The sequence below is a fragment of the Chenopodium album genome, chromosome 18, assembly GCF_948465745.1.
Source record: "Chenopodium album chromosome 18, dcCheAlbu1.1, whole genome shotgun sequence".
Classification (NCBI taxonomy): domain Eukaryota; kingdom Viridiplantae; phylum Streptophyta; class Magnoliopsida; order Caryophyllales; family Amaranthaceae; genus Chenopodium; species Chenopodium album.
The window spans coordinates 11617816-11635314 of NC_137851.1; the positions used below are offsets into that span (position 1 = coordinate 11617816).

The following is a 17499-nucleotide window of genomic DNA, read 5'->3' on the forward strand; positions in this document are numbered from 1 at the left end:
TGATTAGTACGAAAAAAGAAAACACAAGGAATGAAATTCAACTTAACTCACGTAGCTTTCTTCAAAGGCCAATAGACCTCAAAATTGATACGGGAAGAAAAGAGTGGCATTAAATCAGGACGTGTAAACTGATTGTCATCATCGTCATCATCAAAGGTACAAAAATTTGCTTATTTCGCGTGTGTACAAAATTTCCAATGAGGCAAAGAAAGCACAGAAAAAACAGAATCCATTGCTGCTTTTCTTATGCAATCAGCCTTGAAATTTGAGTTGTTCTTAAAGGAGTGGAAGACAAATCTAAACTAGGTCTGTAAAAACAGACTCGTAAACTGCTAAGAAATTCAAGTGCCCTTGGTTATAAGGACGCATAATTCTACCTATTTATCTTCTGCATCAGTGCAGTCTTTCAACAAACTGCACTCTCCTCTCTTCCCTCCTGTTGTGGTCTTCTGATCTACACAGTGTAATGTTGCTGCATGTTTTCGATATCTAATCCCTTCAGTTTCACTACAGACTCCACATGGCCTTTCAGCGTGTGCAACTCCCTCAGCCTGCATGCATAAATAATGAAATAAAGCATCTATTAACTGGAAATCAAACGACATAATTTTCGTACAAGAAATCAATCTGCCAGATGATCTCTAAAACTTTTCCTTTGAAAAGAGGGATAGTAGGTCTCTATTATATGGAAATCAAACTACAACCAGCCAACTTGTTATAAGTATAGTTCTTATTTTAATAGACTATAACTAAACATGTTTTTATCAGCTTAAAATGATTTTGCAAGTATATTCAGGAGATAAGGCTTTAACAACTTAAAAGTGATTTCATAAGTATTTTAAGGAGTGGAAGATATGAATGTATCATCAAAGTTGTACCTGAAAGTCATGTTAACGCTAAGGGTTATGTCTTACCTTGCAACTTCAGCCCTCCTCTTCGCTTGCTCGGCTATCTCAGAGAGTTCTCTGTAATTGCTTTTCTCATTGAATAAGGTGGTGGATTCTGGAGGAGGTTGGAGGCCATGCAGGGTTCTTTGTGCAGTCGCCCACTGTGCTTCTCTCTCTTCTTTTCCGTAGTCCTTCTTTGTGGTAAAAGCAGTCTAAGGCAAGAGGACACATCCATCATTCAGTTGCAAAACCAACAAAGAGACTAGAATTTTTTCTCTGCTTCAACACAAATATTACCTTATTTTCCAGAAGATTGTTCCAAGCCCTTCCACTCAGTGCATAGCGAATGAGAAATTTCAGAACATCAAGTGGCACATAAGTGACCAGGCTGTAAATCCATACAACACCCGCCCATCCCCATCCCATAGCTTCTATCTTTGCAAAGCGGAAATTGGCATAGACGGCTATGGCAGTTGCAATCTGTCGAGAATAGGAAAGAATTAGCTATCTGTCACAAAAGCAAGCAGGGCAAAGGAAGAAAAGATGTCGATCTCAGTGATTTTAAAGAAGTCCTTAAAGTAAATGGATTCATGAATATAGATCAACTTTCCAATTTTAAAACTGCTTTGTTTATGAAACAGGCATACATGTGAATTATTTTTACTTGCTATATAAAAATATATGAGTACTGTACAAAGCTTACCAGCTGAGCAATCAAGAAAGCACCGAGCAACAGCAACCCTGGGCGTTCAACAAAGGACCAGCTTCGAGACCGTGTGACAAAAATGAGGGCCTGGCTAATAACACTCACTTGCAGATATAAGGCCGCCATCATCTGATCGTGACTCAATGGCTTTACATGGAATTTGTCCTGCAAAGACAAAGTAAATTGTGATGGGTTTTATATATTATGAAGGAATTCTTACAGAAAGTAAATTCACAGGCTGATATAACAAGCATTTTACCGTGAAGAAGCTAGTGTCTGACATGAGCCAGAAGAATATTACTGTCATTAGCGCTTGGTAACCTCCCAAAACAACACCAGTGGCGAAAATCTCATTCAGCTTCCAGCTGTCTGGGAGGGGGGATGGCTTTACTCTGTCTTTTGAAATTGTCATAATTGTTCCTAGTCGCCAAATATACCAGAAAAAGTGAGGACAATGAGATTCTAATAATAAGCATAAATCATTAACATATAGCTTGATTGATGTATATTAGTTGCGCTGCAATTCTTACCATCATTTAGAATTGCGATGATCAGAACCATAAATGGAGAAAAGTCGAATTTCCAAATCAATGCAATGAACATAAAGCCAAACTGCAACATAAAAAGGATGAGGAGATGGTTAATGTTTCATAAAAGAAGTTTCTAAACCCAATCAACATTAGTATAAACAGAACTTACCACAACACGGATTGTGATTGACACTGCATAGATCTGCATACACATACCCATGAAGGGAAAAAAAGAAAATTTAGAAAGTCTATGCATGAAATATAAATACTCATTATCTGCACAAGGAAATGAACAGACCGTGTAATTCTTCATCCTCTGAAAGATAGCCCTGCTGGTAAGCACCGCACTGATAATAACACTTAATCCAGGTTCTGTTAGGACAATATCAGAGGCACTTCTAGCAGCATCAGTAGCATCATCAACTGCGATTCCAATATCTGCCTTTTTCAGAGCAGGAGCATCGTTGACACCATCACCAGTCATGCCACAAATATGTTTCCTTTCTTGCAGCCTCTTCACAATTTCATACTTGTGCTCTATGATGAGGACAAAAAGCAATCAGCACAATCATCTCATTTACAGTAATTAATGATTTATAATTTAAAAGGAAGATTAAAACATCATTAACAGTGTTCCAAATTAGCTGGAGACAAGCCAGTCAATCATAACTTAATACAGAAATTCATTAGAGTATCCTGGCAGAGGAAAGCTTCCTAACCACTACATACCAGGAAACACCCCAGCAAATCCATCAGCTTTCTCAATCAACTCATCCACAGGGAGACCTGCGACATTTGAGCTCTTATCTTGTCCAAGCAATGAAGACGAGGGGTACATATTGGTCCCCATTCCAAGTCGTCGACCAGTCTCCTTGGCAATAGCAAGCTGATCACCTGGAGTTGACAGGGCAATACAAAAACTAAGCCATTGAAATTATGAGTCAAAAGTAACAAATTATGAAAGAAACACCAGCATTAGCAATAGCATTACCTGTTATCATCTTTACATTGACACCAAGATTGAGGGCTTTACTGATTGTATCAGCACTGTCATGTCTGGGAGGGTCAAATAAGGGCAATAAACCAACAAACTGCCATGGACCTCCTGGACTCTCTTTTGTTTTTTCTGGTACTTCCTACAGAAAGACAATCACAAAAATGTACAAAGGTGTACTTAGTCCTCTTTTTCTGGACACATGACACAGGAAAAATGTACAAAGGTGTTGCGTGTACATAAAGCATTTGACAAAAGGCAGGATGCACAGACCTGTCTTGCAACAGCTAGAGATCTGAGCCCACGTTCAGCATAACTCTCAATAACTTTATGAACCTTTTTTTTGACGTCCTCCTTACAGCGACAAAGATCTATGATCTGTAAACATATAACACAATGATAGTAGCACTTGGTGAGTAGGCTCTTCAACCTTTATAGCCAGCTGCTTAAATTAGTATGGGAAAAAATAATACCTGTTCAGGGGCACCTTTGCTTGCTCGATGCCAGTTACCGTTAGCATCAATGTAAGTCAAAGCAGTCCTCTTATCCACGGGGTTAAATGGGAAAAAATGGACCTCCCGTATTCCAGCCCGTGCCTAAAGTATACATGAAAATGGTCTTAAAAAGACATTAAAAATAAAATAAAAAACCATGTTAACGAGTCTGTTGAAGTGATTATACCTCCTTTGGATCTGCTAGCATCCCTACCATGGCAGCATCAATCGCGTCCTGATTTTCAGTCCTTGAGGCCCTAGCTGCGAGCAGTAATACATACTCTTTCTCCACTCCCTTTGCAAAGACTTCAATAAGATTTTTGTCCACAGTGAGCTTATTCAATGTCAGAGTTCCTGTCTTATCACTACAGAGTACATCCATGCCAGCCATTTCCTCAATGGCTGTCATTCTCTTGGTGATGGCACCCTGCTCAGACAGTTTGTGTGAGCCAATAGCCATAGTCACAGACAAGACAGTTGGCATAGCAATTGGTATCCCACCAATCAACAGAACCAATAAATTATCAATTCCATCCCTGTACTTACGATGCTGAATTGGGTACATGACAATGATCTCAATCAACATTCCCACAGCAATTGAACAAATACAGAAGTTACCAATTGCTGTAAGCACCGATTGGAAGTGCCCAACCTGGTTAGTACTGTCAACAAGGTGTGCAGCCTTGCCAAAGAAGGTATGAACACCAGTAGCTATAACAACTGCCTCTAATTCACCTTGTTTACAGGTTGAACCAGAGAAGACCTCATCTCCGGGATTCCTAGTGACAGGAAGAGATTCTCCAGTGAGAGCAGATTGATCAATCTTCAAAGGATCACCCTCAAGAAGACGAGCATCAGCAGGGACTATGTCTCCTAACTTGATGCTAATTATGTCCCCTGGGACTAGAATTGATGCCTCCATTTCACCCCATCGCCCATCTCGAAGAACCTGTATTGAAGAGTTGGCATTATTTTTATAAATCATATAGCTGCAACTGTGAACACTTGAGCCTTTTTTCGTCAGTGACTTACTTTGGTTTTAGGAGCAAGGTTAGCCATAAGCGCTGCTGCTGCATTACCAGCATTGTTTTCTTCTATGAAACTAATAGTAGAGTTGATCACCAGAAGCACCATGATACCCACAAAATCCTGCCAATCTGGAGGCTTATTATCACCATTTGCCAATACAATAGCCATTAAAGCAGCTGCTTCCATAACCCATGACAATGGATTCCACATAAAGCCAAGAAACTTCAAGAGTTTGCTCTCCTGTTAATTCCAGATCAACGGTATCAGATGTGAAAAAAGCTTGATTAGATCGACTGGAAGTTAATGAACACAGTTAATACTTAATTTTCTTGAAGAGTGAAAGAACAATGGATAAACCTTTTTTTCTTCTAGCTTGTTATGTCCAAAAATTTGAAGACGATTGGTTGCATCGTCTGAAGTCAGACCTTCTCTTGAGCATCTCAAACTCTCAAACACCTCCTCTATAGGAATTTTCTCCTGCAAAGCACACATGAATTTTTAATCATTGAAAACATGAACCCCTCATAAATCATTGTTAGATAGTATCAAAACCATTTTTTTACAGAACGAATTAGCATACGTTTAAGAAGCAAAGGGGGAATAAATCAATAAAGTATCCAACAGATCAATTCTCTATCTTACACCAGGCCAGTGCTCCACAATGGACTCTCTCTACCTCATACTCAGTGATACAAACTGACAGCTTTAAGGCATATAGAATTTTATCTTTCATTGGCACCCACACCATCTTATCCCATAACACGAGCCAGACAACTTTTTTAAATAGGACTTGAACTTAAAATTAAAAACTCATCACAACATTGCAGAACCTACATCAAAATATGCAGGAAATGGAATCCATAGTCCATATTCATGAGACAAGAACCTCTAATTAGTAACTGTTGCAGTAATGCTTATGTATTTATATTATTAAGGTACTTAATTCTGCTTGTCTTCAAAGCCTTGACTGAAGTACTATCATACTGGTGTTCTTCCTAAAGGCTATTTAGCATCAAAATTTGACCGCGAATTATATCCTTCCTTTGACCTTCAAGCACCCCGAAGCAGGAACTAGCTATTACTCTATTAGCCTTCATCAATGAAGGCATCTCAACAGTTTGTTTTTTATTTATTTACTATATTTATTTATTTTTTTAGTTATACAAATAGCTTCTACTCATCAATTATTCCCAATCAATTTACAAGGATAAGTTATTCAGATTTGTCCATCATATTAGACGGAAGCTCAAATAATCAGCTAATAACTGCTCAAAAACAATCAAAATTACACTTATCGTTACCTCAGTTTGGAAACATTTGCACTATTTTGACTTTTTACACTATTAATGCATTAAAACTCATTAAGTTTTTGGCTTAGTCTCAAAGTCTATTATTAATAGATACTTTAAAAAAAAATTAATATATGGTCAAAATTGTGCATTATAGGTACACTTCACTTATATTATAAATATCTCCACAATAATATTGCTGACAAAATCTCAAATAATTACTTCTTATATGATTGAATCTGTTTTCTCATATTGTCTAAAAAAAGAAAGTGAAAAAAAGATTTGCATAATTAATGTACACTGGTCAAAGTCAGACTATAAACCTGATTGAGCAAAGAACATAACTTTTGACCTTTGGAAGGAGCTTTTAACAATAGTGTACTTAAGCAGTGTGATTGTCAACTAAACAATCAATGAAAAAAAAAAAAAAAACATTCCAATACCTTTGATTAATCAGGTCAATTTAGTTCTCCAGTAATTGTTAACAGAAAAATTAGGAGAGGATATATTCTAATATTCCTACTGATATACTCCAGTAAGTGATTGCCAAAGTAGTGGGTCACAGAATTTGTGATATCCACGAATAATCAACTCCGCATATTTTTGAAAGCTTGTCACTTTACAAGCTTGACAAGACGTAAGAATCCTTAGTAACTTTAATAACCAATACATATTTGAGTAACAATTATTATTATTCATTAAAAACTCTTAATTGATACTCCATCTTAACAAAACAAAACACATAAGAGTACATGCTATTTAGCATTACAAATTTACCACAATCTTCTCAAAACTATTTATAAAATAGCTTTAAAATAAACAACTTCTAACATAACTTTACAAAAACTATAAATTATTATTATATTAATATATTGTCTCATAGCCTCGATTTTCTTTACTTAGATGTGCAAATGTTACAATTAAAAAAATATGACCACCTCTTGTATGAAAGTTAATACAGATTATTATTTTCTTTTACAAATTGATTTTCACATTCACACTTTATTTCTCACTATTATGTACTTTCACTTACTATAAGTTTACTAGTTTTATGTCCAGCTCTATAACAAGGCAACCCTTCTTCAAATATGTGTCAAAACCTAAGAACAAAATACTATTGGGAGGGGTAACTTAAAGCCTTCATGTACAACCATTGTCCATAAAATTTATCTTTAAAGAATATATCCTTCACATAAATATAAATATTTGATCTAATAACCATAGGATTTTTATGCAGGCATACATGTCATTAGTGAAGTATCATACTTTAATTTATTTTATTTTATTTTATTTTTTTGGGAAAAAAACGTAATTTTTTTTTTTAAATCAGGACCATTGAGTGAGAGAATCGTAAATCTGGCCTTCCACTCAAAGATTCGTCCGCAATTTCTTTGTGTCAAAGTACAAGCAAAATAGAAAATAAAAACAAAATATTCATTTTTTTTTTTAATAAAATCAAAAAAATTAGTAACACTAATAAAAACAACTAACTCCGAAAATTTGGCGATTAACTGAAACAGTGTTACTAGTAATTCAGTATAGCTGATGATTAATTATGACTCTTTTCTTCGTAATCGTGCATAAAAAATGACCAGATTTTATAATTTGCTCCGATAATTTGGCAAAAAGCGCCGGAAAAATATCACGATAACATAATTAACATAAAAATAATCCAGATTAAGAAATATTATCATTCATTTCCAGAAAAATGATAAAATAACAATTTAAACTGATGATTACGTAGAGATTTTTGATCATCATGAAGATTCGAAATCTTCAAAATTCAATCGTAAAAAAAACGTCGATTTCAAACGATTATTCATCACATAAACTACGAACTATATTCACCAAAATTACGATAAAATCATACGAGCTGAGTACTAAAAAAATCGCATAATCTATTAATAATACACAGAAATTTGAAGAAACAGAAATAAAATTATACCAGATCAACATCCTCATTTTTAATATCTTCAAGGCTCGCCGCCATTCCACCACCAGGCATACTGAGTCGAATCGTCAACTCTAATCAACTGAGGAATGAAAAAACACAGAAAATTGTGAGTAACAGAAGAAAACCTAGAAAAATAATGGAGATAATAAGAAGAAAAAGTGAAGAAGGAAGGAAATCAACAATGGCGGAAGAAGTAAGCGGAGTACATACGCACTTTCTGGGATGAAAAATGGGAAATTTTCTCTCTCTAAAAATGCCACGTTTTTCAGTGGGAGAGGAATTAGAGAGAAGTGCAGAGGCAGGTATTTATACTAGCAGTACGAAAAGGTTGAGAAATTGGTGGGACCTAGAACCTTTTTTGATTTTTTTTTTTTTTTTCGCTTTCGCTTTATTTATTTATTTATGCGTTTGTAATTTTCTTCTAATGATATTTTCTCTCTTTATCTCTTCTATAGTTCTATTCCTATTTAGCCAATGTCATTTAGGGAGTTGTTTAAGATATGTGTGTTCTTTATTGAGAGATTTCGAAATTTTGAGATTGTGATAAGAGTGATATTTAGGTGTTTTCAAAAAAAAAAAAAAAAAAAAAAAAAGAGTGATATTTAGGGTTTTTTTGGTCGGTCCAATCTTAATTTTTAGAGTAAGTGTTCTGTTAGAGGCTAGATTAGAATAGTTAATTAGACTAATTAATTGTTTTTTCTTTTTTGGCGACTTCAAATTTTTGAGATTGTGACAAGTGTGATATTTAGGGTTTTTTTTAGTCCGTTGGTTTTTTTTTTTTTTTTTTTTTTTTTTTTTTTTTTTTTTTTTTTTTTTGAGCAAGTGTTTTGTCAAACGGTTTGATTAGAATTAGGGCCTGTGTACTTCAGCTTAATTTTTGTTCAGTTTAGTTTAGTTCAGCTCCAATCAGTTTAGTTCAGTTTAGTTTAGCTCCTAATTTCCTTTCCTCATAAACTATTCAGTTCAATTCAATATCAGTTTAATTCAATTCAATTCAGCTCAGCTCAGTTTAGTAAATGTGAACAGACCCTTAGAATAGTTTGTTAGACCAATTAACTTTTCAACAACTTTTTTGTGTAGCTGGTCACGCCGTGTGACACAGATTACTTGTATGAGTTACTTATTCAAGGGTTACTTGTATGAGTTACTTATTCAAAGGTTACTTGTATGGTTTATTTATTCATGCCTTCAGGGGTTAATTGTAGGGGTTACTTACTCAAGGGTTACTTGTAGGGGTTAATTGTAGGGCTTACTTACTCGGTCATGAGTTAGCGCGCGTTTTTTTTTGTGTGAGAGTAACCCTTGAACGACCGAGTAACCTTTAAATAAGTAACCCCTATATAATTTACCCATGGTCAAACGAGTAACCCCTCAATAAGTATCATTGACCAAACGAGTAACCCCTGAATAAGGACATGTTCTCTTCAGCTTAATTTCAGTTCAGTTTAATTCAGGTCCAATCAGTTCAATTTTTAATTTCCTTCTCTCATAAACAATTCAAATCAGTTAAGTTCAGCTCAGCTCAAATCAGTTAAGTTTAATTCAGCTCAGCTCAGTTTAGTAAATCAGAACAGACCCTAAGTAATCCCAAAATAAATAACCCCTACAAGTACCCCTGACCAAACGAGTAACCCCCCACAAGTAATACCCGTCACACAGTGTGGCCAGCCACAAATAAAAAATTGAGTTAACCTTGTACATTCATTAACTTATAATAATTTAATTCTTAGTTACTTTATATTTTACAAGAATTTGCCTTTATTTTATCTTATTTTGGACAAAATAGGTTTTTAGAAAAATAAAATAAAATAAGTTAGTTAAAGTTATTTAGAGGTGGTAAGAGTTAAAAATTCCGAAACTCAAAACCCAAAAAAAATTAACCACAATTCAATGATTGTACATAGAAATTCAACTTTTCTACAAGGAAAAAAAAAAATAAAAAGAAAAAAGATGCCGATCTTCCTTGCGAAGCCTAATCGAGCGGCAACAAGAAAAATAATGTATAGAATGGGATTTCTAGGGTGGGTGTTTACTAAGGACGGTTAGTTGACAAATTTATATAAACCCCTAATTTTAAGTGGAAGAAACTCTTAATCTTAGACAATTATATTATTTGCCTAAATGATGGGATAATATTTGCCTACATGAGTACATGGTTACATGAGTTCGTCAAAGCTAAAGCAAGTAATTTTTGACTAGAGATTCGATCATCAATTCTCTCTCTCTCTCTCTTTTTTTTTTTTTTTTTTTTTTTTTTTTTTTTTTTTTTTTTTTTTTAAGAACAAAGAGATTTTTTTTTTTCTTTCTTTGAAGAAAAGATAGAAATACTTTTTTGATTGAGGGTCTTTAGCAAAAGTAAATAATTCGAAGTATATTTAATTATAGACATTTGATACATTAATTTAGTATTTTCTCCGTTTCAATATAATAGTTCCATATGCAATCAATCACATAAATAAAGAAAAGGAGAATATTTGGAATCTAGCATTAAAGTAAAAAACAATTCATAAATAATTTTGTCTTATTTAACTTTTTTGATTTTTTTTTAGGAAAACATCAGCCATAATTGCATAAATTAAGGGAGTAATTTTTTTTACTTATGGCCTGTTCACATTTACTTAATTTCAGTTCAGTTCAGCTCCAATCAGTTCAGTTTAGTTCAATTTAGCTCCAATCAGTTCATCTCAGTTCAGTTCAGTTCAGCTCCTAATTTCCCTCTCTCATAAAATATTCATTTCAGCTCAGTTCAGTTCAGTTCAGTTCAGTTCAGTTCGGTTCAGTTTCAATCAGTTTAGTTCAGTTCAATTCAGCACCAATCAGTTCAGTTCAGTTCAGTTCAATTCAGCTCAGTTCAGTAAATGTGAACAGACCCTTAGAGTCATGTCATTAATTCACAATCAAATAATCTAACCAATCAGAAATTACTATGTATAAAATAGGAAATAAAAACTTAGTTAAAAGTGGAATACATTCAATATGGGTAGATCTTTTTGAAACGCCCAAAATAGTATATGTGACTAACAAATTGAAACAGAGGGAGTATAAATTAAACCAAAATTTCAAATTTAACTTTATTATTTAAATAAACATCCACATTAATCAATCATTTGTATGAGCTAAATAATTTAACCTTTTATTTATTTAATTTGAAGCAAAACTATTAAACTCTACCGATACACCACCTCTAGTTAGTAATAATTTGTTTTTCAAATAATCAATGTACTACTATCGGTGTACAGAGAGCTACAATGGCGAGTGATAATCGATCTCAGGATCACCTGTAATTAAGTAAAAAAGCTTTAATCACTTGAGCTATCCCTCACTTCCGAATAGAATATAATTATATATGCTCTTAATCTATGTATCAAACCTCATTTAGTCAATTATGATTATATTGCATGTATGTATTTTGATTGATAACAATGAAGAACAAACCAATAAGATATAGAGTAGTATAAGTATATCATAATCATATGGATTAGTTTTGCACTTATGTACTTGTCTAATCTAAACACAAACTATTAATTCGGCTTTTTTTTTTTTTTTTTTTTTTTTTTTTTTTTTTTTTTTTAAGTTATAACTTATAGAGTACAAGTTTAAAGTTCACCATTTTTTTCTCGACTCTCAAGCGTCAACGACAAAAATCAATCTAAAAAAAAAAAATTATTAGACCCTATCCATAGTGGGCTCCGGGTTAGATAGGGTCAATGATTTTCCACTTTGACATTGATACGTGTTCAATAGTTGATTCATTGTGTTCAGTACTTTAGAGAAAATCCTTTTTCTCTGCCGTACGATTTTATTTTTAGTTTCTTTTGTGATAAGCCGTACGATTTGGTGCTTCATCTTTTGTCCTCCACACTTTCACCTATAATTCCCACTCATGTTCAAGCCAAACTTCCATTTCAGTGGAAGGTACAAAAGCCATACTATTACTCAATCCCACTTGATATTTTAGGATTTTGCTCAAAGATTGAGAGATAATTCCTATGTTCTTTCAACACTTTTCTATGGACTTGTTTCTCACTAAAAGAAGTAAAGATAGCACCGAGATAGACTGGTCTTGCAAGAATAAAAAATGACATGATCTGTTATGTTAAAATTAGTGAAATAATTTTACTTGAGCATGTAAATATGACATGACCTAGCACAATTGCATGTGGGATTGGGCCGTGCATCGGCAAAGCTGTTAAAAATAACGGAGTATATGACAATCAATGACATATCTTGTATAAGATAAACTCACCTTATATTGTAATTTTTTTTCTTTATTGAAAGTGTCTAGTTACATTTTACTTCATATAATTAATGAAATGACCTTAATGTCCTTAACTCCTTAATATGAAGTAATAATAAAATAAAATAAAAATTAAACGTAAAATGATCTCATCAAAGATGTACTCGTGTAGTCATATGATAAAAGGGAGTACTCTATGCGCATGCTTAGCTTCTTAGTGCTAAATCCAAGCCAGTGCATTATTTGGACTCCGATTATGTTTGTTCATGAGCCACTCCTTTTCCAAGAGAGGTCACTAGAGCAAGTTAGCATGAACCATGTGTCCATATTTTTCAATTGAAGGAGAAAACCCTAATGTTTTCACTTTATTACCTACCTAACGTATACCACATTTAAACTAATATGGCTCCGAAAAGATTGTTTTTGTTATACAAAATTTAGAAAAGTTCATCACCTTCCCTGCATGGTTATTTATATGTTTTGATGATTTGATCATATATGTCATGCTAAGTTTTTAAACGGCTTAACAAGGCCGCTTAATCCGTATTTATAACTAAATATATGAATTATAAGTTCTAACAAAAAGCTCTAATAAGTTCATATAAGGTTTTGTTCAATTTATCCAATAGATGTTCATCACTTATTAGATTTTATCATAAACTAACTTTTTATATGAATGAAATTAATCAATTATCTCTCACATGAACTTAAAGGGATTAATTTATTTTCAGCTACGTATAGAAAACTAGAGCTCAATTAAGTGTAGATAATTAGATAAATAAAATGCACCCAATAAGTTGTTAGATTGACACAATTCATTTATAAAATGACTAATTAGAAAATTTAAAATTATTTTGGTGTTTGGATTCACACAAATGAGTTTATGGAGTACACTGAATTTAATAACTCATTTGATAGACTATATAATATTAACAAAAATGTTCATGAGTTTATTTACTTGTGAATGTATGTCGATAGTACAATTTGCTTTTAAAATAATCAAATAAAAATACACCGATGCTATGTAATTAAACTATGAAAGTGATAGGGATATTTCGTGCAAGATAGTTTGCATACAAAACGATAAAAAATCATGAAAATTCTTTTCTTGATACAAGAATATTGGATTAAATTTTAAGTCAAGCATTAGTCTCTCTCAAGAAACGTATTGGATAGAATAGAATAAGTCCTATAAAATTGCATTGAACAATCGCTCTCTCAAATTTTCTGACATCAAAATCTATATATTTGTAAACAAAAAATGCTAAAAATAAATAGTTAAATAAATAATGAGTATTTGTTTGAGACTTGCACCAAATGACTAGGACCACTCTTGCATAAAGATACACATTATAATGATATATTACACGGACCATAAAAGTCTCAACTCAATGTTTTGCTAATTTGGAGTTATCGACTTGGAGCTTTTGAGTACAAAAAGGTGTTGTAGTGCAACAATATCAAATGAAAAAGCTATATTACATGACCCAAATTCAACAATCAAGCACAAACATCCACCGGCCTCCAATGCAATTCAAATTAATGAAGTTTTCCAATTCTTTGACATGGTGAGAAAACTACTCCATTTAAGAAAATACATTCACGTCATTTTTCATGCTATCAATAAAACTAACTTGTTGATTGTTGGAGGTAGGGGTATCCATTAAGTTGGTTACACATGGTCTACTTGGACCAACTCGCTCAACCGATTGACAACCCAACACAAAGCCTTGAACACGATACAACCCAGCTCTGATGGTTGCTTGTTTTCGGGCTAAAAGAATGGTCCATGAACCCTGTCAAACCCGCCCCAACCCAATCAAATACACAACTTATCCAAAAGAAAACCCAACCTACTTCAGAATTCTAGCACCAAGCTACCTAACCTGCTCAACCCACAACACAAATTTTTTTTTTGAAACAAACCCACAACTCAATTAGCCAAAGCTAGATTTGACCTAGCCAACTTGTGCACAATTCAACCTAACCCGTAAACAAAACTAGAATGGTCCTACTCAATGTTAAAGGACCAACTCAACTAAAAGGTTAAGCTGATAATTGAGGTAAGGAATATGTTTTATACTCTATCATGTCCCCTCACACGAAAGTGTCAGTGGATGTGATTTGAACATATGACCTTTGTGTCACGTTGACTCTAATACCATATTAAAGGACCAACTCAATCAAAAATTTAAACGGATAGTTGAGACTCAGAAAAATGTTTTACACTCTATCTATCACCCACATTGCCTCTAACCAGCCCAACCTATCTAGGACTGGCCCGCTTTTTACATTTAGTTGAAGGAGTAATGTGCCTTTCTAATTCTTTGTCTTTCCCTACCTCTATCCTCTTGTCCTACTAGATATATTGGACAATGTTTTCTTTTTTTCATTCATTTTTAATTAATTACAACACTTTTTTCATTCTAGATATTAAATGCAACACTTTTTTTTTTTTGATAAAAATTCACTATTATATTATTATTTTATCTCCCACTAACAATTATATACCTCAAACAACTATATTTCATATTATAAAATTCTCACATAGTCATCATTGATCTTTGATAGAGTATATAAACCGATCTTGGACTTATATAAACCAATTTTGAACTTCAACAATAAGCTTAAGCTTTTGGTTAAGTTGGTCTTTTAGCTAATAACTAGCTATACAAAGTATAAGAAATAATCGGTAAATAACTAACTAGTAACTCTAAAGAACCGATAAAAAAGAAAACCAATTAATATAAGTTTTAATTTTAAAATATTACTTTTATACTATAAATAGGGTTTAGTAAGCAAAAGTTTAGATAGAAAATAATTCATGTTTTTGGTAAAAATATTTAATTTTACCAAAAATAAATTGAACAGAACAAGGCCTTAAATCAATTGACCCATTTATCTATTTCTTATATTTTCTTATATCATTATAGGAAATAATTATTTTTCAAAATAATAAATTAAAGATTCACCAAAATAGATATAGTAGCCAAGTAATTTGTAATAGTATGTTGTAACTGGAAGTTTGTTTTGGGGAGCTAATTACACTACAACACTGTACCTACATACTTGGATGTTGGTGTAGTGATGATTGGGATTACACTTGGTAGGGAGGACTCGTATTCGATCCCCCACAACAACAATCGAGAGGGGACTGGAACCTAACCATCAAGAACCGATCCCCGAATCCGGATTAGCCCCTAAGGGTAAACCGGGTAGAACACCAAAAAAACTGCACCTACATATAACTAATAAGTAATTTCTAATGGTAAAAATTATTTTCCTTTAATTCAGAACAATAACATTGCACTGCATATTTAAACATTGGACTCCCCTCAAAAAAAAAAAAAAAAAATTTAAACATTGGACTTTTTAGTTATAAGCAAATAATAGAAGGTCACAAACTCCGGAGGAGCATAAAGTAAGAGTATGTGATAATTATACAAGGAGAAAATAAACATAGATGCCAGAAAGATAATGAACAGCACAAGTGCATGTGTATTTAACCTCCAATTTGTTATGAACCAGTGCTTTTGCTATTGCCCTATGATTGTCCTTTGGAAAAGGAGATTCCTAGGAACAATAGTCCCTTAATCCTATTGTACTGTTTCCATTTATCGGATTGACTAAATACGTACTTTCTTTGTTTGGTATTGATTGCACCAATGAAGTGATGTGAAGAGGGTGTTAGACCGTTATTAGAAGGGTTTTGGGACAAAAAGAGAGTTTTGATCACAAATTATAATATTTAATGGACATGTTCTCTTCAGCTTAATTTCAGTTCAGTTCACTTCCTAATTTCTTTCTCGTATAAACAATTCAGTTCACTTCAGCTCATTTCAGTTAATTAGAACAGGCCCAAAGTGTTTGACTGAGAGAAAATTGAGATACAGTACATTCTAAACTCAATAAACTTATTTTGAAAAGCTATTAATAAGCTTTTTAATTTCTTTATCAAAAAAAAAAAAAAAAAAAGGTTTCTGATTTGGTGTGACGTGTTAGTATTGGTTGAATAAAAATGATTATTTAATTCTAAATTGGTCAAATCTATATCTTAAATGGACCTGGTTCACACTAATTTATTGTGGACCACTAACATTAGAGAAACTATGGTTGTTTTATTAATAAATAAAAAAAGTCAATATAATAAAATGAAGGTCACTATGTTGAAAATAAAAGTCATTTTGGTAATATATAGGCTATAAGAGGTTAATTTTTTTAATGAAATATTTTATAAGGTCAATATAAATAATAAAGGTCACTATGTTAAAATTAGGGTCATAACGTCGTACTTCAAGTTCACAATAGTATTAAACGTTATACAACTTTTATAAAAGGTTACTATGTTAAAAATAAGGTTACTATGTTAAAAATAAGGGTCACATGTTCAATATAATGTCAATTGCGTGTGTATAAACCTCGGGTCCACAATAATATTATTGTGGACCAGGTCCACGCAAGTATTTCTGTGTGGAAAGCTAAACGTCGCCCTCGAATATCTAACTAACGCCCGCAAAATAAACTTAAATTACAAATTTACCCTTTTTTAATAAAAAAAAATTACCCCCTCAATTTACCCCCCTCTTCATACTACCCACCACTACCACCTCTTCATACTAACAACCACTACCACCACCACCACCACCACCACCTCCTCCTCCTCTTTTAACCACCAACTCCTTACCTCCGGTTTCATGATCTACACAGCCGCAGTAGTGACGAGTAAGGACAAAGACAAGTCGGTCGCTGACGGAGAAAATGTTTGTTTTTTTTTAATTTTCTGAATTCGCGGCAAACGCCTAGATTTTAAGCACGTCCTAAGGTCAAACGCCTAGTTCGTGCAAACAACCGTGTGGTTGTATGAAAAATCTGGGCGTTTGAGGTGAAATGTTTAGTTTTTTAGAATACCCTAGGCTGAAACGCCTAGTTTTTTCGAATAGCCTAGGATGTTTCGAAAAAACTAGGCGTTTCAGCCTAGGGTATTCAAAAATTCTAGGCGTTTCTTGGGTTTCGAATTTTTTTTACAAAATTATTGAGACGTACCGATTCCGTACGATTCGACGAGCCTTTGGCGAGCATCTAAGGTTGTGTTTCTGGTATTTCGTCGTTGTTCCATAAGAACTAACGAATTTGATTTTGCAAAATTTAAAAAATTTGTTTGATTTTGAAACTCACGGTGGTTGGGGTGGTTGTTCGATGAGCGTTAGTGGCCGTTGACCACTAGAGAGAACGGTAAAAAGTTTTGTGTACAGTAAAAGTGTGAAATTGAGGTAAAATTAATTATTTTTATAATCGTTATTATAAGGATAAATACGTAATTTTATTATTAATTTGTAATATGAACTGTTAATTGACATCGATTACTCTTATGTATTGTTT

The 17499-nt window shown here is 33.3% G+C and overlaps 1 protein-coding gene across 2 annotated transcripts; it reads right to left on the reverse strand.

Annotated features, from left to right (window-relative positions):
- Positions 1–104: 104 nt before the first annotated feature.
- LOC145591487 (plasma membrane ATPase 4-like) lies at positions 105–8160 on the reverse strand. 2 transcript variants are annotated; one of them, XM_081647952.1, is made up of 17 exons: positions 8094–8160; positions 7875–7962; positions 4998–5117; positions 4644–4880; positions 3799–4560; positions 3591–3713; positions 3391–3495; positions 3115–3259; positions 2853–3017; positions 2422–2660; positions 2293–2325; positions 2124–2205; positions 1853–2013; positions 1591–1758; positions 1185–1367; positions 915–1099; positions 105–551 (listed from the first exon to the last, which is right to left on the reverse strand). In XM_081647952.1, exons 2-17 carry the CDS (start codon positions 7932–7934, stop codon positions 455–457), a joined length of 2865 nt encoding a protein of 954 aa, XP_081504078.1. In that variant the 5' UTR covers positions 7935–7962; positions 8094–8160; the 3' UTR covers positions 105–454. The 2 variants fall into 2 exon arrangements, with proteins under 2 accessions (XP_081504078.1, XP_081504077.1); XM_081647951.1 differs by having other exon boundaries at positions 8098–8153.
- Between the last annotated feature and the right edge of the window lie 9339 nt (positions 8161–17499).

Excerpts from the sequence above, each read along its gene's own strand:
- LOC145591487 (XM_081647952.1), bottom strand. The coding sequence starts at position 7,934 with ATGCCTGGTGGTGGAATGGCGGCGAGCCTTGAAGATATTAAAAATGAG. Across the intron at positions 5,118-7,874 it reads AAAATGAGGATGTTGATCTG|GAGAAAATTCCTATAGAGGA; the intron begins GTATAATTTTAT and ends TGTGCTTTGCAG. Across the intron at positions 3,018-3,114 it reads CAATGTAAAGATGATAACAG|GTGATCAGCTTGCTATTGCC; the intron begins GTAATGCTATTG and ends TGTCAACTCCAG.